Source organism: Rhinoderma darwinii, chromosome 3 (assembly GCF_050947455.1).
Source record: "Rhinoderma darwinii isolate aRhiDar2 chromosome 3, aRhiDar2.hap1, whole genome shotgun sequence".
Classification (NCBI taxonomy): domain Eukaryota; kingdom Metazoa; phylum Chordata; class Amphibia; order Anura; family Rhinodermatidae; genus Rhinoderma; species Rhinoderma darwinii.
Genome location: NC_134689.1, coordinates 243,708,538 through 243,728,363, shown reverse-complemented (window position 1 = coordinate 243,728,363; position 19,826 = coordinate 243,708,538). Strand labels below are relative to the sequence as shown.

Genomic DNA, 19,826 nt, shown 5'->3' with positions numbered 1-19,826 from the left:
AAGAAATCTAAAATGGCTGTGGATGGAGCCTTTATTTATAGGTTCATGCTTTCACTTAACACACATTAACCAATCAGATGATGCCAAGTACATATAGGTATACACCCAAAAATACTTCCATATAAGGTAATGACTTTCTTCCTAGTATCCATCAGTTTGGAATGCAGATGATGTCATCTTTACCCTATCTTAGATGTTAGGCAATACATTAATTTAAGAGAAGATTAAAAACATATCTAATACATATCTCAAATAATATAATGCAGTCATTTTGATAATACAATATATAAATCTAAAAGGTATTAGATTTATTACTCTGACAGATGTTTGTTTCAGGGCATATAATAAAATTTCACAATTTTTTTTTGTTTTTATGAAATTATATACCATACAATCATCTTTATTGATTTCCATTGAAAATTGTAGAAGTCCCAAGTTCTGTGCTGATTAATTTCATAATATATCTTTTTACTTTTTTTTTTTTTTGGTTACAGAGCTCCAAATATCCTGCTTCTATACATATAGACAAACCCTGCCTCACTATACAGATTTCTAAAACTCTTTAGAACTAAATATTTAAAACAATTTCAGTAAAACTCCTAAGCTCCTTATATTTGTGGCTGCATGCCAACCCCTGCCCATATAACCTATTAGGGCATATGGATGTCATAGAAGAAAAGTCTCCTTTGTGAGATAGAATGGAGAGCTGCCCTTCCATTCAAAAAGATAGACAGCATAGGTTTGTAGCTATGTACCAAAAAAAATCTCTCACCTCTATTATAAAACAATATGTTCTCTATAGATTACACAAACATTTTTCTGTCTTACGCATCCCTTTTGGAAAAATAAGCATTTACTTATTGATACCAGATTATGTTTCTCACAGTTATAGGCATATTAGCAATAAAGCATGACACGAGGGAGAGCTCCCTGGGTGACCAGGTGACAAAAGCAGACCCATGAGAACTAATATGGCTGTCAGGACGTAGATGTCAGACATCTACTTCCTGTCTGAGAAACAAAATACTGAAAAAGTCAGTGGCAATGATGGCTAAGCTTAAAAGAGAAAGACCAACAGAGAAAAGAGGGTCACGTATAAAGTGGAGAAGAGGGATTTTAGGGAGTGAGTTGAAAGATAATTCAGGGTTTATAGGTTCAATTTACAGCTGTTGAAACATTGCATATTACTCCTGCAGTTGTTTCTGTCTACAGCGCTCTAGTCACAACAATTTACAGACGGGCGTGCTAATGACTGTAATTAGATCCTATGTTTTAAGAAACAAATATTTTAAGGTACAACTTGAACAGTTTGTGTTTATGTCGGTACGTGTGTGGTATGCATTATTTAAAGCAAAACTTGGATGCACGGTTTATCTGGGGAACTCACCTGCTAAAGAGGATGGTGTTCAGGAACCCATGTGTTAGCCGTGCTTCAAAATTCTTCTCTGGTCATTATGCTATTATCATAATATTTAAGAAAATGAATCTCCAAATATTTGTACTTCGCTTTTTTACTACAAAAAGATCGGTTGTAGAAAAAATATGCATTTATATGGTTTAGGGTCTATAATGTTCCAATAATGCATAAACAGCAGCAGAATTTCCAGATCAGTGCTAAATCTTGTATCTCTGACATGCCTAAAGCTCATTTTCAGATAAAACATTCTTGTATTATGGGAAGTATCTCAGTGTGTACAGTTAAAGTCAAAGTAGTCTGCACAGAAAGCACAGAGGCGAGTCTATAGGTGTAACATACACAAGACTGACAGACATGGAGTGCAGAAGGAGTAGAGACGAGTCTGCGCACAGTATATAGACAGGTATCTGTAAAGGGAAGTGTCCCCTTTCAATGGAGATGTTGGGAGGGTATATGTATGTATGTATGTGTATACATATATATATATATATATATATATATATATATATATATATATGATATGTATATCTTGATGTCCCAGGAGCCAGGTCTGTAGATTCACAGACCTGGTTGTAGGAATCTACTCAAAAGAAGACAATGACAATTAGTCAGGACATCCCCACTGATTAACTTACTTCCCTTCCCCCTCGAGATTCGGGGGGGGGGGGGCGAGCAAAAGATTCCTACTGCTTGCCCCCCTCACCAGGTAATGAGATTCCATGGGGGGAGTCATAAACCCATGCCCCCCCCTTGCTCGTGCAGGAGCATGTGATGTCACACAGATGTGCACGGACAAGGTATAAGAGAGTCAACTGTCCAACACTCGCCCTCTTGTTTCCTGCCTCCCTCAAGACACACCAACTCACCAACTTTGGACCACATGAACCGCTAAGTATCCACATGTAGCAGCAGCTACACGTCACGCTTTCCCCCCTCCTTACGTCAACCCTTTACCTGCATATCCCCTGGTACCTGTACATCCCCTGGTACCTGTTTAACCCTTTCCCACCATTTACCTGCTATCCCCTGGTACACAGCAACCCATTCCCCTTGTTAACCCTTTATCCTCCTTATTCCATGTTAACCCTTTAGTGCACAGGGACAGTTATTGCTAGGTGGGAGTGGGACAGAAACAGTGAGCATTTGTATTTTATTGTAACTGTATTCATATGTATGTTTAGGTAAGTGGGTGGTGGTATAAGGTAGGATTGTGATACCGTTTTTATACTGTACTACGTATAGTGTGAGTATACTTAGTATATATATTAACTTGTTATATGTATTGGGGTATACTGATACTAAACTGTGATCAGTTACTGTGTTCTGTGTTTGGTGTATTTTATATGTAAGTGTGATTATTGTTAGTAATAAATATTATCCTTTATTTACTATATAATTATATTTACTCAGTCGTATACACTTACATAGCAGCAAAGCAAGTAGACTAACATTTATACAAGAAAAGGTAGGGGAACTAGGCATAACCCTAGTGACCCTGATTATAAAGGAGGTAGTAATAGTGGGTGACATGAGCAAGTGAATCCCACCATTACACCAGCCCTTTAGCAGTATCTATGAAATGAGTCTACATGGAAAAGTAAAGAATGTATTCAGTACAATTCATTTATCATAAAGATACTGGTTATTATACATAAAATGCACATAATCTACATAAGTAAGTTTGTAGATACATTGCATTATTTGTCTTGTACTGATCTTCCGTTACAGTCTATATTATAGCATAAAGTGTGAGATTCTGCTGGTTGCTATTAGAAACAGTCAACAAGCTTGTTCAAAGCTTAGTTGTGCTCCACTAATGCTGTCAGTGAGTCATATTACTCAAAAATGCCTGATGTAAATATGTCACTTCCCAGAATGCAAATGACCAGAGCATATAGACATTGAGTCAACAAGGAATAGTAGAAGATTTCAGCACTTCAGCCTGCAGAATTTGAATGCAGCCCTAAAATATAAAACAGGTTGTAATTTAGGATTAGTACAAGACAACTGTAAAATCAAGTTCAGAGGTGGAGGCATTTGCTTCAAGATTGTTGTTCTTGAAACTTTTTTTCTCTCTTTCACTTTGCTTGAGTTGGTAATTACTACGTCTAGTACAACTATTAATGGCACCTAGTTTCACCTCCTGTTTTCTACAATTCAGTGGAAAGCCATCAATGATCATCGTCCTGAAGGCAAGCACTAGACATGTCCATTAGTAAAGGATTAGGCATATACATTTGCATTGACAAGCTTTTCTAGGAAGAGATGCAGACTTAGCAGATCAGAATGTAATGGCTTCTGTTTATAAATTCAGAAGAAATCTCATTGTACTGTTTCTATAAAACTGGTAGTGCCCAGGGAATCCCTGTAGATTATGTTTAATGCGCTTAATTTGGCACTACCCTCCATTTAAGAAGTGCCATCTTTTTATTCTGATAAAATATACTTGTCCCTTTGCCCTGTCTGCCAGTTTTCTCCTGCCTCACACTGGCACTGCTCAGGATACTGACAAGTTGTCATCACTCTTGTAAATAGGCCGTCACAAGATATCAGTTTGGAGGAATTTGATGATGAAGACTTATCAGAAATTACAGATGACTGTGGAATTGGACTGAACTATGACTCAGACCACTGTGACAAGGTAATGTAACGATATGGTAATATTGTATAGGAAATAACAGAAATAATGTCAATAACAAGGTCTATTAGAGCTCTTGGGAGTTATAGGAGGGGTACTCCTGCTGGGAAGCCCCTCTATGAGCCAGAACAGAGAGCTTATAACAAAGAGCTTCTCTCGCTCTGGTGGTCCTGGCCTGTCAATGTTATCATTGTTGTTATCCCCACAACTTCCCCCAATGATAACAGCTAATCTGAAGCAAGATTGCTTTCTGAAACGATACACACCACGATCAGCCGATTGCTTGACCAATGGAAAATGGGTTACCTTTATGAAACAACCCCTTTAGATATTTATTTAGTACTCCGCTTTCAAATTATAGCCATTATGTCGTGACCTGCACCATAACCTTCCTTCCAGAGAAAACATTTGTTCTTTTTTGTATACACTGTATGATATAAAGATCATGTTAAGAAATCCCTTAGCCCTAATGCACACGACCGTGTGTGCTGCGCGAGTTCCATCCGTGATCCGTGGAAAGAAAGGACATGCTCTATCTTTCAACGGATCAGAGAGTCGGGTCCGTTTTCATGGACCCGATTCACCCACTAAAGTGAATGGGTCCGTGAAAACTATCAGGTACCACTCGGATGCCGTGAAAAACGGCCCGAGTAGCACTCGATCCTATGCAAGAGGGCATATAGCTACACACTCAATCAGCAAAATGAAGGTAGCATATGTGGACTTTAAGGTCAATAACTTCCATCTCCAAATCAGGAAAATACATTCTAATATGTGATTAAATCTTTCAAGTGTCTACTGACATTAAAAACACCTGACTTGAATTTCCAAAAATTCATCAGGATTAGACCAAATTTTTTTTATTCTTGGCTACATTTGCTCAGTTGAGAAGATTGTTTTATTGAGGAATATACACTTTGTGTAGCAGAGTGAATGAGTTGCGTGTTAGTTAGGCTTGGTTCCTACCACGTTTCGGCATTACCATTTAAAATGATCCCGCCGAACGTATGCATATGTTTTGCTCTTTTTGCATACAGTTGTATTAAAAAGCGTTGTCAACTATACTTTTCAATGCAATTGAGGCAAAGGTATACTGATGTATGATGTATACTGGCCAAACATAGGTCAAAAGAACACTCTTTTGGCATAGATCTGGCTATTGAACGTCTATGACACATATACTTAAGCATTATTTTCCAGGTGTATACATCAAACAATGAGCCAAAACGAAGTGTGAACCTAGCCTAATTATACTTCACCTAAGAATTCAGCTTAACCCTTTAGCGCACCAGGATGCACCGGTACGTCCTGGTGCGGGGGGTGATGTTTGGAGCGCGCTCACGCGCTGAGCGCGCTTCTTATACTGCGGGCGTCGGCTGTGTTTTACAGCCGACACTCAGGACTAACTGCCAGGAGCAGCGATCGCACAAAAATTGCGAAAAATGTATAGCACACGGTACATATATATTTTCTGTGTACCATTGGTTGGAATAGAGACGTCTACTACACTATTCCATACCACAAAATAAAATGTTTACCAACGTATACCGGCCAAAAGAATCGGGTGAATGGAGCCCTATGGATCTGTTTGGCATATACGCTGGCAGCTTTACCCAACATATACGCCAAATGTAGGCTCTAAACATGATGAAAACATAGTCTAACATCTGTCAAGGTCACCTACCTTTATTATGTTTGAAGCTACTGTTAAATGCTACACTGTCAGTCCCTATGACGCCAGATAGCTTTTTTTTTTTTATTAATTACTCAGCCTGAGACTCCTTTCTTTGGGAAACTTGAATACATTTTTTGTGTGAGTAGATTATCATAATCAGCTTATTACAAGAAGTGATTATATGACTTGGGAGTATTATGAAAATTCCCAGTCATAATTTTAATCTGATTTCCTGAATTTAGCAGTACTTCTTGTAATGTCCGTGGCTGCGGGCTGTCAGCTCCGTTCCCCCCCTGACAGCCGCAGCCACGAGTCGGCAAGCACTGGCCCCAGCATCCTCCTCAGGAGACGCCAGCGCTCGCGTCCACTCACCTCAGCCATATCCCGTAGGGTGCGCGTGCACGCCCGTACCCGCCTTTAAAGGGACAGCGCGCGCATCGGGCCTTGTTGATGAACTTTGACCCGTGAGTACCCTGGACTATAAGAGGGGTCCAGCCCCCTAGTTCTATGCCTGAGCGTTGTTGTGTTCCCTAGTTTGTCTATGTGATGACCTCCTAGTGTGTTTCCTGTTCCTGCACCTGTTCCTGTACCTGTTCCAATTCCTGTTCCTTGCATTTTCGTACCATCCTGGTCAAGCGCTGTGCTGTGCCAAAGTCGTGTCGTGCTGTATCCACGTCTGACCTGCTTCACCTCGTCTGACGTCTACCTGCTGCCTAGTCCCAGCCAAGCCTGCCCTGCTGCTGTCTGAGCTGCCACAGGTACCTATACGAACTATAGACTTTCACCTGCTCCCTGTCGGCCAGCTGCCTTACCGCCAAGGCGGTACGACCCAGTGGGTTCACAGACCCTTTGTGACAGTACGCTCAGGCCATGGACCCCGCTGGTCGATTCAAGACTATGACAACGTCTCAAGAGATGCGAGCAGATATGCTGGACCTCCGGTCTCGACAGGACCAACTCCTCCAGGCGTTGAACATTCTTGCACGTCGGCAGGAGGCACAAGCTGCTGTTCCTCCTACCTCACCTCCTGGCAATGTTGATCCCCAGACTACACCTCTTGGCAGTATTGACCCACGTGTTTCTTTGCCACTTCCTGACCGATATGATGGAGAAGCAAGTACCTGTCGTGGATTTCTTAATCAATGCCAGATCCACTTCTGCCTGTATGCTAGGACATTTTCGTCTGATGGCGTCAGGGTCGCTTTCATCATTTCTCTCCTCACCGGCAAGGCTCTTGCATGGGGGAACCCTATCTGGGAGAGACAAGGACCAGAGACCCGTGATTTGCAAGCCTTCCTCTGGACTTTTCGCATGGTGTTTGAGGAGCCTGGACGGGTTTTATCTGCAGCTGCCTCTTTGATTAACCTGCGCCAAGGAGACACCTCCGTGAGTGAGTACGCCATCCTCTTCCGCACCCTGGTGGGAGAGCTGTTATGGAACAATGAGGCTCTGGTGGCTGCATTCTGGCATGGACTATCTTCTAGAATTAAGAACGAACTTGCCGCCCGGGATCTGCCGTCTACCCTGGATGACCTCATCCTTCTGTCTGCCCGGATTGATATACGGATCCGAGAACGCCTCCAAGAGGTTCAACGGAGGGAGCCCTTCCTAGTCTGGTCCCTACTTTGCAGCAACCCCTGCTGTCCTCAGATCTCGATCCTCCTAAGGAGTCGGTAATAACGGACCAGTATAAGTTATCCACCAAGGAGAGACAACGCAGACGCACGTCTGGACTCTGTCTTTATTGCGGCCTCGGTGGCCATCTCGTGCTAGGGTTGCTAGGAGTGACAACCTTGGGTAAAGATGGACTTCCGTCTAAATTGTCCATACCTGTGACCATAGTGTCCGGCGAGAAAACGCATCAGGTCTCTATGTATCTGGACTCTGGATCCGCTGCTAATTTCATCCGCAGAGATCTGGTGGACCTTCTGCAATTGCCCACCACCCCTCTGGAGAGCCAGTTGACAGTTGCCTCAGTGAATGGACTCCCTCTGCCAGACCCTGTTATAGCTGTGACCAAGCCGCTGAGGCTCCAAGTGGGAGCCCTTCACTCCGAACTTCTGTCTTTCTATGTCCTGTCCAAAGCTGTTAACCCTGTGTTGCTGGGTCGGCCTTGGCTCCGACTGCATGCCCCAGTCCTGGACTGGAATTCTGGAGAGGTTCTCCAGTGGGGCCCTGAGTGTCAAGGTTGTTGCCTGGGGCAGATTCATTCGACTCAGCCTTCGCTGCCTCTGTCATTGGCAGGATTGCCGAGTCATTATGCTGCATTTTCGGACGTCTTCAGCAAGAGGGACGCGGAGACATTGCCTCCACATCAGGCGTATGACTGCCCTATTGAACTGATTCCTGGTGCATCCCTTCCCCGTGGTAAGGTATATCCTCTCTCCTTGCCAGAGACTATGTCCATGTCCGCCTATGTAAAGGAGAACTTGGAGAGGGGCTTCATACGGAAGTCTTCCTCCCCGGCAGGAGCCGGGTTCTTCTTTGTCAAAAAGAAAGATGGCTCTCTTCGTCCTTGTATTGACTACAGAGGTCTCAACCAGATCACGGTGAAGAATAAATATCCGTTGCCACTGATCTCTGAACTGTTTGATCGTATATGTGGTGCCAGGATTTTTTCTAAACTAGACCCGTGTGGGGCTTATAACCTAGTCTGGATTTTCCAGGGTGATGAATGGAAGACTGCATTTAACACCCGTGATGGACACTATGATTATCTAGTAATGCCCTTCGGCCTGTGTAATGCTCCCGCGGTCTTCCAGGAGTTTGTGAATAACATTTTCCGTGACCTCCTCTATTTTTGTGTAGTATTCTACCGTGATGACATCTTGATTTTTTCTCCAGATCCTATAACGCACCAGAGACATGTCCGTCAAGTTCTGCTACGATTAAGGGAGAGTCGTCTGTACGCCAAGTTGGAGAAGTGCGTGTTTGACAGAGATACTCTACCCTTCCTGGGCTACAACGTCTCGAATTGAGGTCACGAGATAGATCCTGAGAACGTAAAGTCTGTTTTGGAATGGCCACGTCCTCAGGGCTTGAGGGCCATACAGTGCTTTCTGGGATTTGCTAATTACAGGCAGTTTATTACAAACTTCCCCTCACTGACTTCTCCCATCTATAACCTTACTAAGAAGGGTATGAACGCCAAGGTGTGGACTCCTGAGGCAGAGTCTGCATTCAATAGCCTGAAGATTGCCTTCATGTCAGCCTCTATCCTCCATCATCCGGATGTTTCTCTGCAGTTCTCATTGGAGGTGGACGCATCCTCTGTCGGTGCTGGTGCACTCTTGTTCCCGAGAGGTCCCAAGGGCAAGTCAAGTGTATGTGGATATTTCTCTAAGCTCTTCTCTTCCGCAGAACGCAACTACTCGATTGGGGATCGGGAGTTACTGGCCATCAAATTGGCCATGGAAGAATGGAGACATCTATTAGAGGGCGCAGTTCATCCGATCCTGATTTTTACAGACCACAAGAATCTGATCTACCTCCAGACGGCCCAACGGCTGAAACCTCGTCAGGCCAGGTGGTCACTGTTCTTTATAAGGTTCCAGTTTGAGCTCCATTATCACCCGGCCGACAACAATGTGAGGGCTGATGCCTTGTCCACGTCTTTCGAGACGGAAGACACCATAGAGAATCCACAGAATATTATTGATCCATCTTGCATAATCTCTGTCAATCCCCTGCAAGTTGGGGACATTCCTCCAGGGAGAACGTTTGTGCGCCTGGCTGATCGTGGAAGAATCTTCTGCTGGGGACACTCCTCTAGACTGGCAGGTCATGCGTAAGACCCGGGATATGATTGCTCGTCATTTCTGGTGGTCCACGCTGCCCAAGGACATTATGGACTTAGTTTCTTCCTGTTCTGTATGTGCAGCCAACAAGGCCGCTCACTCCAGACCTGCTGGTCTGCTCCAGCTACTGCCTGTGCCCAATGCTCCCTGGCAGCATATAGCTATGGACTTTATTACAGACCTGCCTCTCTCTACTGGATGCAGTGCTGTCTGGGTGGTGGTAGATCGATTTTCGAAGATGGCCCATTTCGTTCCTCTGACCGGTCTTCCTTCTGCTCCTCAGTTGGCCAAGCTGTTCATCCAACACATCTTTCACCTGCACGGCTTGCCGCAGCATATTGTGTCTGATCGGGGGGTTCAGTTTACCTCAAAGTTCTGGAGAGCCCTCTGCAGACTCCTCGGTGTGAAGTTGGACTTTTCATCAGCCTACCATCCTCAGTCCAATGGTCAGGTCGAGAGGATTAATTAAATCTTGGAGAACTACCTACGCCATTTCATTTCCAAGCAACAAGATGACTGGGTAAAGTTGCTCCCATGGGCAGAATTCTCCTACAATAATCACACCAGCGAGTCTATGAGGAATACACCGTTCTCCATAGTTTACGGCCAGCACCCACGAATTCCTCTCCCAGTGCCCGATACTTTAGAGGTAACAGCGGCTGATTCCACGTTTAGAGACTTTCTGCAGATCTGGCAGCAGACTCGATCCTCCATCCTAATGGCAGTCGACCGCATGAAACGGAAGGCTGACACAAGGAGAAGAGAACCTCCTCAGTTTCCTCCTGGCACGAAGGTCTGGCTTTCTTCCAGGAATATCCGACTAAGGGTGCCATCATGCAAATTTGCTCCCAGGTTCCTCGGACCCTTTGAGATCCTACAACAGATTAATCCTGTCGCCTATAAGCTCCGGCTGCCTCCTACCCTCAAGATCCCCAACTCCTTCCATGTATCCCTCCTGAAGCCGGTGGTCCTGAACCGCTACACCAAGACTCCTAGCCCTGTGTTTTCCTCCAGCGGCCCTTCAGACACCTTTGAGGTTCAAGAGATTCTGGACACCAAAAAAGTGAGCGTAAAGACCTTTTATTTGGTGGATTGGAGGGGGTTTGGTCCTGAAGAAAGGTCTTGGGAGCCAGAGGAGAACCTCAATGCTCCTGCTCTTCTGAAGAAGTTTCTCTCTCGCTCTGGTCCCAAGAAGAGGGGGCGTAAGAGGGGGGATACTGTAATGTCGGTGGCTACGGGCTGTCAGCTCCGTCCCCCCCCTGACAGCCGCAGCCACGAGTCGGCAAGCGCTGGCCCCAGCCTCCTCCTCAGGAGACGCCAGCGCTCGCGTCCACTCACCTCAGCCGGATCTCGTGCCCGCTCTTAAAGGGGCAGCGCGCGCACCGGACCTTGTTGATGAACTTTGACCCGTAAGTACCCTGGACTATAAGAGGGGTCCAGCCCCCTAGTTCTATGCCTGAGCATTGTTGTGTTCCCTAGTTTGTCTATGTGATGGCCTCCTAGTGTGTTTCCTGTTCCTGCACCTGCTCCAGTTCCTGTTCCTGTTCCTTGCATTTCCATACCATCCTGGTCGAGCACTGTACTGTGCCAAAGTCGTGTCGTGCTGTATTCATGTCTGACCTGCTTCGCCTCGCCTGACGTCTACATGCTGCCTAGTCCCAGCCAAGCCTGCCCTGCTGCTGTCTGAGCTGCCACATGTACCCATACGAACTATAGACTTTCACCTGCTCCCTGTTGGCCAGCTGCCTTACCGCCTAGGTGGTATGGCCCAGTGGGTCCACAGACCCTTCGTGACACTTCTATTCAATAGTCCTCTAGATACATGTTTAAAGAGCTACTGTTACGAAAATGCTCCTTTTTTACATGTTTTTGTACAAAACATGTTAGAATTATATAATACATACGTTTTGCACTGTGTTATATAAATCATTTATACTGTAATCCTCCTGAATTTAATTTGTGTTCCTTAATCAAAATGCCTGCCACCCCTATCCAGCCCTATTTGAAAGCATAATTAAAGGGGTTATTTTTATATTCAATTTTTTTTTATTGGTTTTAAGACAAACAAGTACAAACACAGTTGGAGAAGATGTGTCCCCATAATAAAAAGAACATGACAAATAAGGGCACAACACAAACAGGAGGGTGAACAGCACAACCTATAAGAAGCGCAAAATATGACAGCAGTCTGAGTAAGCATAATGGAAAGGAGCATTGCTTGAAAAAGACCATAATAATACAACAATTCAGCTTCCTATACATCCTAAAATGCAGTGGCAATAGTAGGTAAGCGCAATCACAGGAAGCAAATGACCACTCAAAATAGACACAAGAAGGGAAGGAAAAGATAGAATGGGAAACAAACAACGGCAAAGGAGAGACAAGGGGAGTTCATGGTGAACCTGGACTCCGGTTCCGGATTATCATTAGTAAATAAGAAGCAGCTATGAACCTGGCAGAGACGTGGTAGGAGCCAGCAAATCTCCACGCATCCGTATATAGGCCCCGCTCAGATGAAGTCTCATGGGAGAGGACGGGTATTGTGTCTCAAGTCACTGCAGTTTGGTAGGTGGAAGAAGAGACGAACGTGAGCCATTGAGACCAAGTGTCCTTGTATCTTGCAGAAGCAGCTGAGGAATGAGCCAGGAGGTGCTCCATTCGCTGTATCAAGGCAACCTCCTGAAACCACTCATCCAACAGTGGAGGAACTGCCGTTTTACACATGCGGGGGATAACCGATTTGGCAGCTTGGAGGAGGTGTCTAATTAGGGAGCGTTTGTAAATGGGTAGCGGCATAGGGAACATGAATAAAAGGGCCGACTCAGGAGAATTAGGGATCGGGACCCCAGTAACTTCTAATATCATTTTAAGAACTGCCTCCCAAAAACTCCGCAAGGAGGGGCAACTCTACCAAATATGAGACATGGATCCCCCCGTCGCCCCACAGCGCCAACACGTGTCAGGTACAGACGGGTACCATTTATGCAAGGAAGTGGGGAGCCGATACCACTTAGAGATAATTTTGTAGCTAGTTTCCTGAGCTCGTATGGCTATCGAGGCTTTCTAGAAAAGGGAGAAACATTGTCTCTATTGTGCGTCAGAGAAGGTCGTGTTCAATTCTGTCTCCCAAGCCTTGCAGAAGGATGGGAGATGAGGGGATCACTGGGAGAGGAGTTGTTTATAGAGTGCGGAGATGTGTAGGGGACAGAGTGGAAACACATAAGCGCTCAAAGTCAGTAAGCGGCCGGTGAAGGTGAGCCTGGCGCTTAGTAACACTATAGAAATGTTTTAACTGGGAGTATTCAAATATGTGACATGGTGAAGGCGTATCAGCTATGCAGATAGTAGCTAATGGGAGTAGAGAGGAATCGGATAGGACCTGAGTGAAGTACATGGGTTTGTTGGAAGACCTACCCAGGAAGGAGTGACGGGCATTCCCAGCAGGAAAGGCAGGATTGTCAGTAATAGGGGTCAATGGACCCAGTGGGTCAACGAGTGAGCCCCCTATCCCAGAGGACCGCAGTGCCAAGAGGGTATGGAAGACAACAAAGGAGGTGGGAGTCGGTCTGTTCCTAGGCAGGGTCCATGGCAGAATAGATAGGGTATGAGTACAGAGTTGTTGGGCTAAACGAACCCAGAGTTTAGAATCATGATTATGAAAAAAGTCAAGGACACAAGCATGTGTCGACGCCAGATAATAAAGATGACAGTCCGGCAGACCAACCCCACCTGCGTCCCTGGAGCGAGTAAGAATTGTCCTACTCAGGTGGGGACGACTTGTTGGCCATATGAAGGATCCAAAACATTGTTGGATATGTAGCCAATAAGAGGATGGGACGGAGATAGGGATCGTCTGCTGGAGGTACAGCAGTCTGGGGAGGAGTGTCATTTTAATAATATTAATACGGCCAAACCAGGAGAATTCCCTTTTATGCCAAGAGGCGAGATCTGTGCGAAATTTGGCTAGTAAAGGGGCAAAGTTATTGTTAAACAGTTGTGAGAGATCAGAGCTTATACGTGCACCCAAATATGATATACCCCTAACAGGCCAGGAGAAGGGGAAATTACTTTTGAGGAGTGACAGTGTCGAGGGTGGAAGGTGATACATTCAAAGCCTCAGACTTGGAGAAGTTAATCTTAAAATTGGACCATGTTCCAAAACGGGACAGCTTGGACATCAATGAGGGAAGAGATATATGCGGGTTTGTGAGATAAACCAATAGGTCATCAGCAAATGCAGCACAGTACAATAAAGGTGAGGAATCAGCGGCGGTCCTTCAAGAACATACGTGGAGTGAAGTGATGTTTTTGTGCCGGCTGCCACCTACTGCGGTCCCTCGGTGTAAAATCCTTCTTACCGGGGTCAAAACGAATAAAGGAAAGATGAGCAGAAAAGTAGCAGTGTCCGTGTTGTGTATCGGCCCCAGGCACGGAAGATAAAGAACGAATTCTCTGGAGTATTGTTCAAGGTACTCTTTTAATAGAACGACAACGCGTTTCTGGACCGAACCGGTCCCTTCGTCAGGTCTGTAACAATGTTTGCACGTGCAGGGTGCTTATTTATGCAGTGAAAAAAACGGGAAAGCCCGGTACAAATCAGTTGGTTTTCACATTTAAAATAACAAAGGTTGTTGCGGAGATAAAACTCCCATATGGCTTGATACATTTGAAGTTACACAGAGTTTACATAAACAGTATATGTCATCCATATCTTAGGCAATTAACAGTATACAATTGTTATTATTGTGTTCAACTCTTAAAACATGATTTATCTACAAGATATTATGTTCTATTGTATTTAATTGCCATACATATTTTAATTTGGATTTTAATTGTTCCAAATTTCCAATAAACTAACGGTGATGTTTAGAACAAAAAAATATATAATAAAACAATGCTTATTGTAGCGGGTACACTTGAAGGATTTTTTTGTGTTGTTGGTACTGTGTCTTTATTAGTTAAACTCAACTTATGCTGGTTCTATGCTGATCCCTAATAAATCTCATGTGCAAGATTTAAAATGTATGATTTATCTTATTATTATTATTATTATTATTATTATTATTATTATTATTATTATTATTATTATGTACTTTTAAACTTATTTACCTTATTACTATTATTATTATTATTATTATTATTATTATTATTATTATTATGTACTTTTAAACTTATTTACCTTACATATATTCTCATATGAATATTAGCTATTCCACATGATTCATGAATAGCAGCGATAGTTGAGAAGAATGAGGGTTAAAAAATAAAATGATGCAGACCTGCTTATTTTACTGCGTGCACTATAAAAAATGTTTACTGTACTCCGTATTATTTATTAAAATAGATTCATGGATTTTATGTGCTAATATCTCATAAAAACTTGTGTTTAAGACTTGGAGTACATGGTTTTTTAGAAAAACTGTGTGTACTATTGCATTAGTTTAACAAATATATATTCACATATGGAAATTTGTTCTTGCACAATTCAATTAGATAGTGATAAGGTTTAGAATGAAAAATGAAAAAGATAAATATATGTAAAAAAAAATGATGAATGATGCAGACCTGCTGGTGATATTGATTAATTTTTTGTTTGTTGGTACTATACTCCGTATAATTATTGAAATATATTACACAAGTTCAGTGTTAATCCCTCACAAACCTCGTGTGAAGGAAAATAGAGGGAAATACAATAATGTATATGCATCAATGGATGACAAAAATAAAGAACAATATAAATTTTTATAAAAAAATATAAAAATATATATATATACAGATGTTATATGCGTCGGGGTTTGAACATTCCTTATCTAAAATATACACCTAAAAGCTAGGTTATTTCGCCAATTCGTTATATGGTATCTAGTCGGAGCTGCACCGAAGATACATAATGTTTAACATTTTGTTATTATTCTTCACTAATTGGTTCGGTCCAGAAACGTGTTGTCGTTCTACTAAAAGAGTACCTTGAACAATACTCCAGAGAATTCGTTCTTTATCTTCCGTGCCTGGCGCCGATACCCAATACGACACTGCTACTTGTATGCTTATCCTTCCTTTATCAGCAAATGCAGAGCACTTATATTCTGTCCCGCCTATGTGAACACCCTTAATATCCGTGCTGTTCCGAATGGAGGCCAAGAGATGCTCCATAACGAGGTCATACAACAATGGGGATAAAGGGCAGCCCTGCCGGGTACCATTATGAATAGCAAATGATGCAGAGAGGGAGCCGTTTATTTTCAATTGGGCAGATGGGGAATGATAAAGGGCCATTGTTTTATTCATAAGGGAAGGTCCTAGTCCTATATGTTGAAGAGTTTGGTGAAGGGCGGGCCAGGATATTCTGTCAAACACCTTTTCGGCATCTAGAGACAGGATCATGAGGGGGATGTGATGAGTCTGGGCATGATGGATAATATCTAAAGTTTTAAGGGTATAATTTTGCATACATTTTCAGATCTACGTTGAGCAAGGAGATGGGGCGATAACTGGAGCAGAGCTGAGGATCCTTGCCCGATTTAGGGATGACCATAACATGGGCCAAGGTGGAGCAAGTGGGGAACAAGATGTCAGGGGAGATAGAATTAAAGGCTTGGAGCAGAAGTGGTGCCAAACAGTCACTCGATGTTTTATAAAATTTGGCAGAGTACCCATCCGGTCCGGGACTCTTTCCCCCTGGAAGGTCCTTTATAACTGCAAGGATCTCTCGGCAAGGTAAAATCAGCATCCATCTCCTCAGCCATCTCACTAGACAAAGGCGTGAAAGGAGAGGGGAGAGAGGCCCAGTCCGGGGAGGAAGTGTCAGTGGAGGGCCTAAGGTTATAGAGGTCAGAATAAAATTAGTGAAAGCAGTCCGCAATCTTGGGGGTCATATGGACCACATGGCCAGAGGAAGATTTAATATTTGCTTAAATCGCTTTTGTTATTAAGTTCATAGAATTTGCTCCGACAAACTTGGAGGGCATGCTTTTGAGACGAGTCTAACAGACATCGGGCATCTTGTCGGGCACTCTGTAACTCCCGTAAGAGCGGGAGGGAAAGCGCACGCTTGTGAGCCAGTTCAAGGGAGCTAATTTTTTGGAGACCAAGTTTCAGGAAATGGGCCCTTTCTCTTTTAAGGTGTGCTCCATGCTTTATGAAGACACCTCGGAGCACACGTTTAAGGGCCTCCCACTGCATCATGGGAGATGTGGTATCATGGTCGTGATCGGATGTGAAGTGCTCAACTGTTTGAAGCAGTTCAGCACTTCGGACCCCATCAAGGAGTGGAGACTCATTAAGTTTCCAGGACCAGGGATCTTTAGTGAGAAAAGGAAGGTGTAAGGTACGATACACTGGGGCATGATCAGACCATAATATGTTGCCAATGGACGTGGAAGCAGCCCAGGGAAGGGCATGGTGTTGAAGGAGGATGTAGTCCAAGTCACTGTAGGTGCCATGCGGATGAGAGTAAAATATATAATCTTTGTCAGAAAAGTGTTGAAGGCGCCAAGCATCACAGAGTTGAAGCTGTGAAAAAGCGCGTTTCACCAGTTTGATAGCAGTATATGTAATACTGGAGCGACCAGTAGAATTATCCAGTGTCGGATCTAAAGTAAGATTAAAGTTTCTGCATAACACCACAGTCCCCCGTACAACCGGAAGGGCAGTGTCTATGAGATGAAGAAGGAAAGGGACCTGACTGGTATTAGGGGCATAGGCATTGATCACAGTGAACTCACGCCCCCCCCCCCCAATGTTTAGGACTAGGATTATATATCGAGCTTCAGAGTCAGTGACAACATTGACGACCTGATGAGTGAGGGATTTATGAAGAGCTATTGCAACTTCACAAGATCTGGAAAGGGCATTGTTACTAAAATGCCAATGTGTTCTAAAATTTATGTCTAATAGCAGGGGAGTGACCTTCCTTAAAGTGTGTTTCCTGGAAACATGCAATATGTACCTTACATTTATGAAGGTGGTGCAGGATTTGCAAACTCTTTCAATCGTGTTGAACCCCTTCGCATTGAAGGAGGCTATAGTGAGGTCAGCCATGGGCGGAGGCAGAACCGCTCTCTGAAACGTTCCGGAAAAAAAACGGGAAAGGCAGGAGTCCAGGATCACCACAAGGAAGAGAAAGGGGGGGACGACAGTCTAGGGATAGAAATCACAGCATTAAAGAAAAACAAAAACATCAATAAACAAGGCTGCAAACTAGAGACTGACGCACAAGCTAAGCACAAAAATGTGAAGGACCAAGAAGCGTCAAAGGGGTTATTTTTAAACCTGTTCACAATGGTGTGCACAAAGAAAAAAGCCATCAACGATTCTCTGATGCTGCCCTGTTCTCCACCGATCTCTACTTCTTGCTGTATCGATGACATCACTCCAGATGGACATGTGACCGCTGGAGCCATTCACTAGGGCTCATGCATCTGCATCTGTATAAATGAGCTCTAACTCAAATAAATTAGGCCAACACATTAAATAAATGGTGATTAAAATCTATTATATGCTGCCTTCAGATAGGGCAGCATAGGTATTATACAGTTTAAAAAACGTGGTCCAGCTGTAAATCTACTCTGTTCATCAGAGGCAAAACAGCCTAATGAAATCCACTGTAATTTAATGCTGTTATACAATAAAACATGAGAACAGCAGCTCCAGAAAGGCATGAAAGGGTAAAATAAATGCTGCAAAATACAGCGAATTCCGGGAGAAAACCCTGCTGCAGTCTACAATAGACCTGCAGCTTCAGAGAAGATTAATTTTATTCAACACAACCCTAAACATAAAACCAACATTACGCAGAAATGGCTGCAAGTGGCTATGTCTAGAGCTCAATCCTTAAAAAAATGGTGGCTGTTCTTGAACATTGCTGCTCATTTATAATATAGTATATGAATAGTTTAGATACCTATCCATGGAGTTTCAAGGTTGTATTTTTTGCCAAAGTTGCTCTACTGAATACCGACTTGGAGGAGGGAAATGCAAATGTCTGTATATATCTATTTAGTATTAATTCACTTTGTAGAGATCTGTTTTCACATTATTAAAAACAAGTATTTTTTTGTTAATCAGAGGTAAAAAAACAAACAAACAAACTTATGAAATCCTTATATCCACTGTAATTTACGAGACACAATATATACAGTTTTATATGGTATTATTGCATATTTAACACAAAATGGTTTCTGATTTTTAAAGTGCTAAATCATGGGCATAACTACCAGGGTAGCGGGCATAACATCTACGATGGGCCCCAGCAATTAAGGTGGTTTACTGTGGTAACTGTGTAAGGAGAAAGGAAGGCAAGAGTGGGAAAAATCCATGAAGATGACTTGGAGACCAAGAACAAGACCCAGGACAGAGTGGACACTAAATAATCAAAAGTTAAATCATTTTTTTTAAATATCATATTCTGATGGGGTACAGCATGGTGTAAATGATGCCAAGCTAAAAGGCAAGGTATCTTGGCAGGACTTGAAGCCTTTCTCTATCTCCTTCTGACAAATTAATCATATTAAAATAATTGTGTGGAGAACCTCTTTTATTTTATTATACAATGTAAATACATAACACATTTAAAAAAAAATTATTATAGCATTTATTTAAGGATCAACGTTAACCAACATCAATAAATAGCAGGCACCCTTTTCTGTAGGGCTGCCCTTAGCCATGGGCCACTTGCACCTAATGGAAATTCCAGGCTTGTCTGCAACTAATGTCAACATTATATTCATTTTCTATTCCAGGAGGGTCTTGGATTTGGAAGATGTGATCCTTCCCGTGCCCTCTGCACTTTCCAGGAGGATTTCCAGGAATTTGAAATGATTGATGAAGAAGAAGATGAAGACGAAGAAGAGGAGGAAGATGAGCTCCCACCTCAAGAAAACAGAAAACAAGTGGAAGTGCCTCCATCACCAAGTCCTTCTCCTCTACCTCCTGAAGATACCCTAAAAAATAGGCCATGCACCCTGAGACTTAGTGCCCCTCGAACCCAGGTAAGACACTAAGGGTATGTTCACACGCTAGCTGTCATTTACGGCTGAAATGACAGCTTGTTTTCAGAAGAAAACAGCTGTGTCGTTTCAGCCGTAAATGCTCCCCCTCGTAATATACGAGGCGTCTGTGACGCTCGTATATCTTGAGCTGCTCTTCATTGAGTTCAATGAAGAACGGCTCAAATTACGTGGCAAAGAAGTGCCCTGCACTTCTTTGCCGAGGCAGTCAATTTACGCATCGTCGTTTGATAGCTGTCAAACGACGAAGAGTAAATTACAGGTCGTCTGCACAGTACGTCGGCAAACCCAT

General features: G+C 43.3%; 1 protein-coding gene across 1 annotated transcript in view; it reads left to right on the top strand.

The window, feature by feature from the left end:
- MAPK8IP2 (mitogen-activated protein kinase 8 interacting protein 2) overlaps positions 1-19,826 on the top strand; it is a 68,807-nt gene that overhangs the window by 22,220 nt on the left and 26,761 nt on the right. The window contains exons 2-3 of the mRNA XM_075857617.1: positions 3,953-4,058; positions 19,268-19,516. Coding sequence (XP_075713732.1) covers positions 3,953-4,058; positions 19,268-19,516 — 355 coding nt within the window. The remainder of the gene's footprint in view (positions 1-3,952; positions 4,059-19,267; positions 19,517-19,826) is intronic.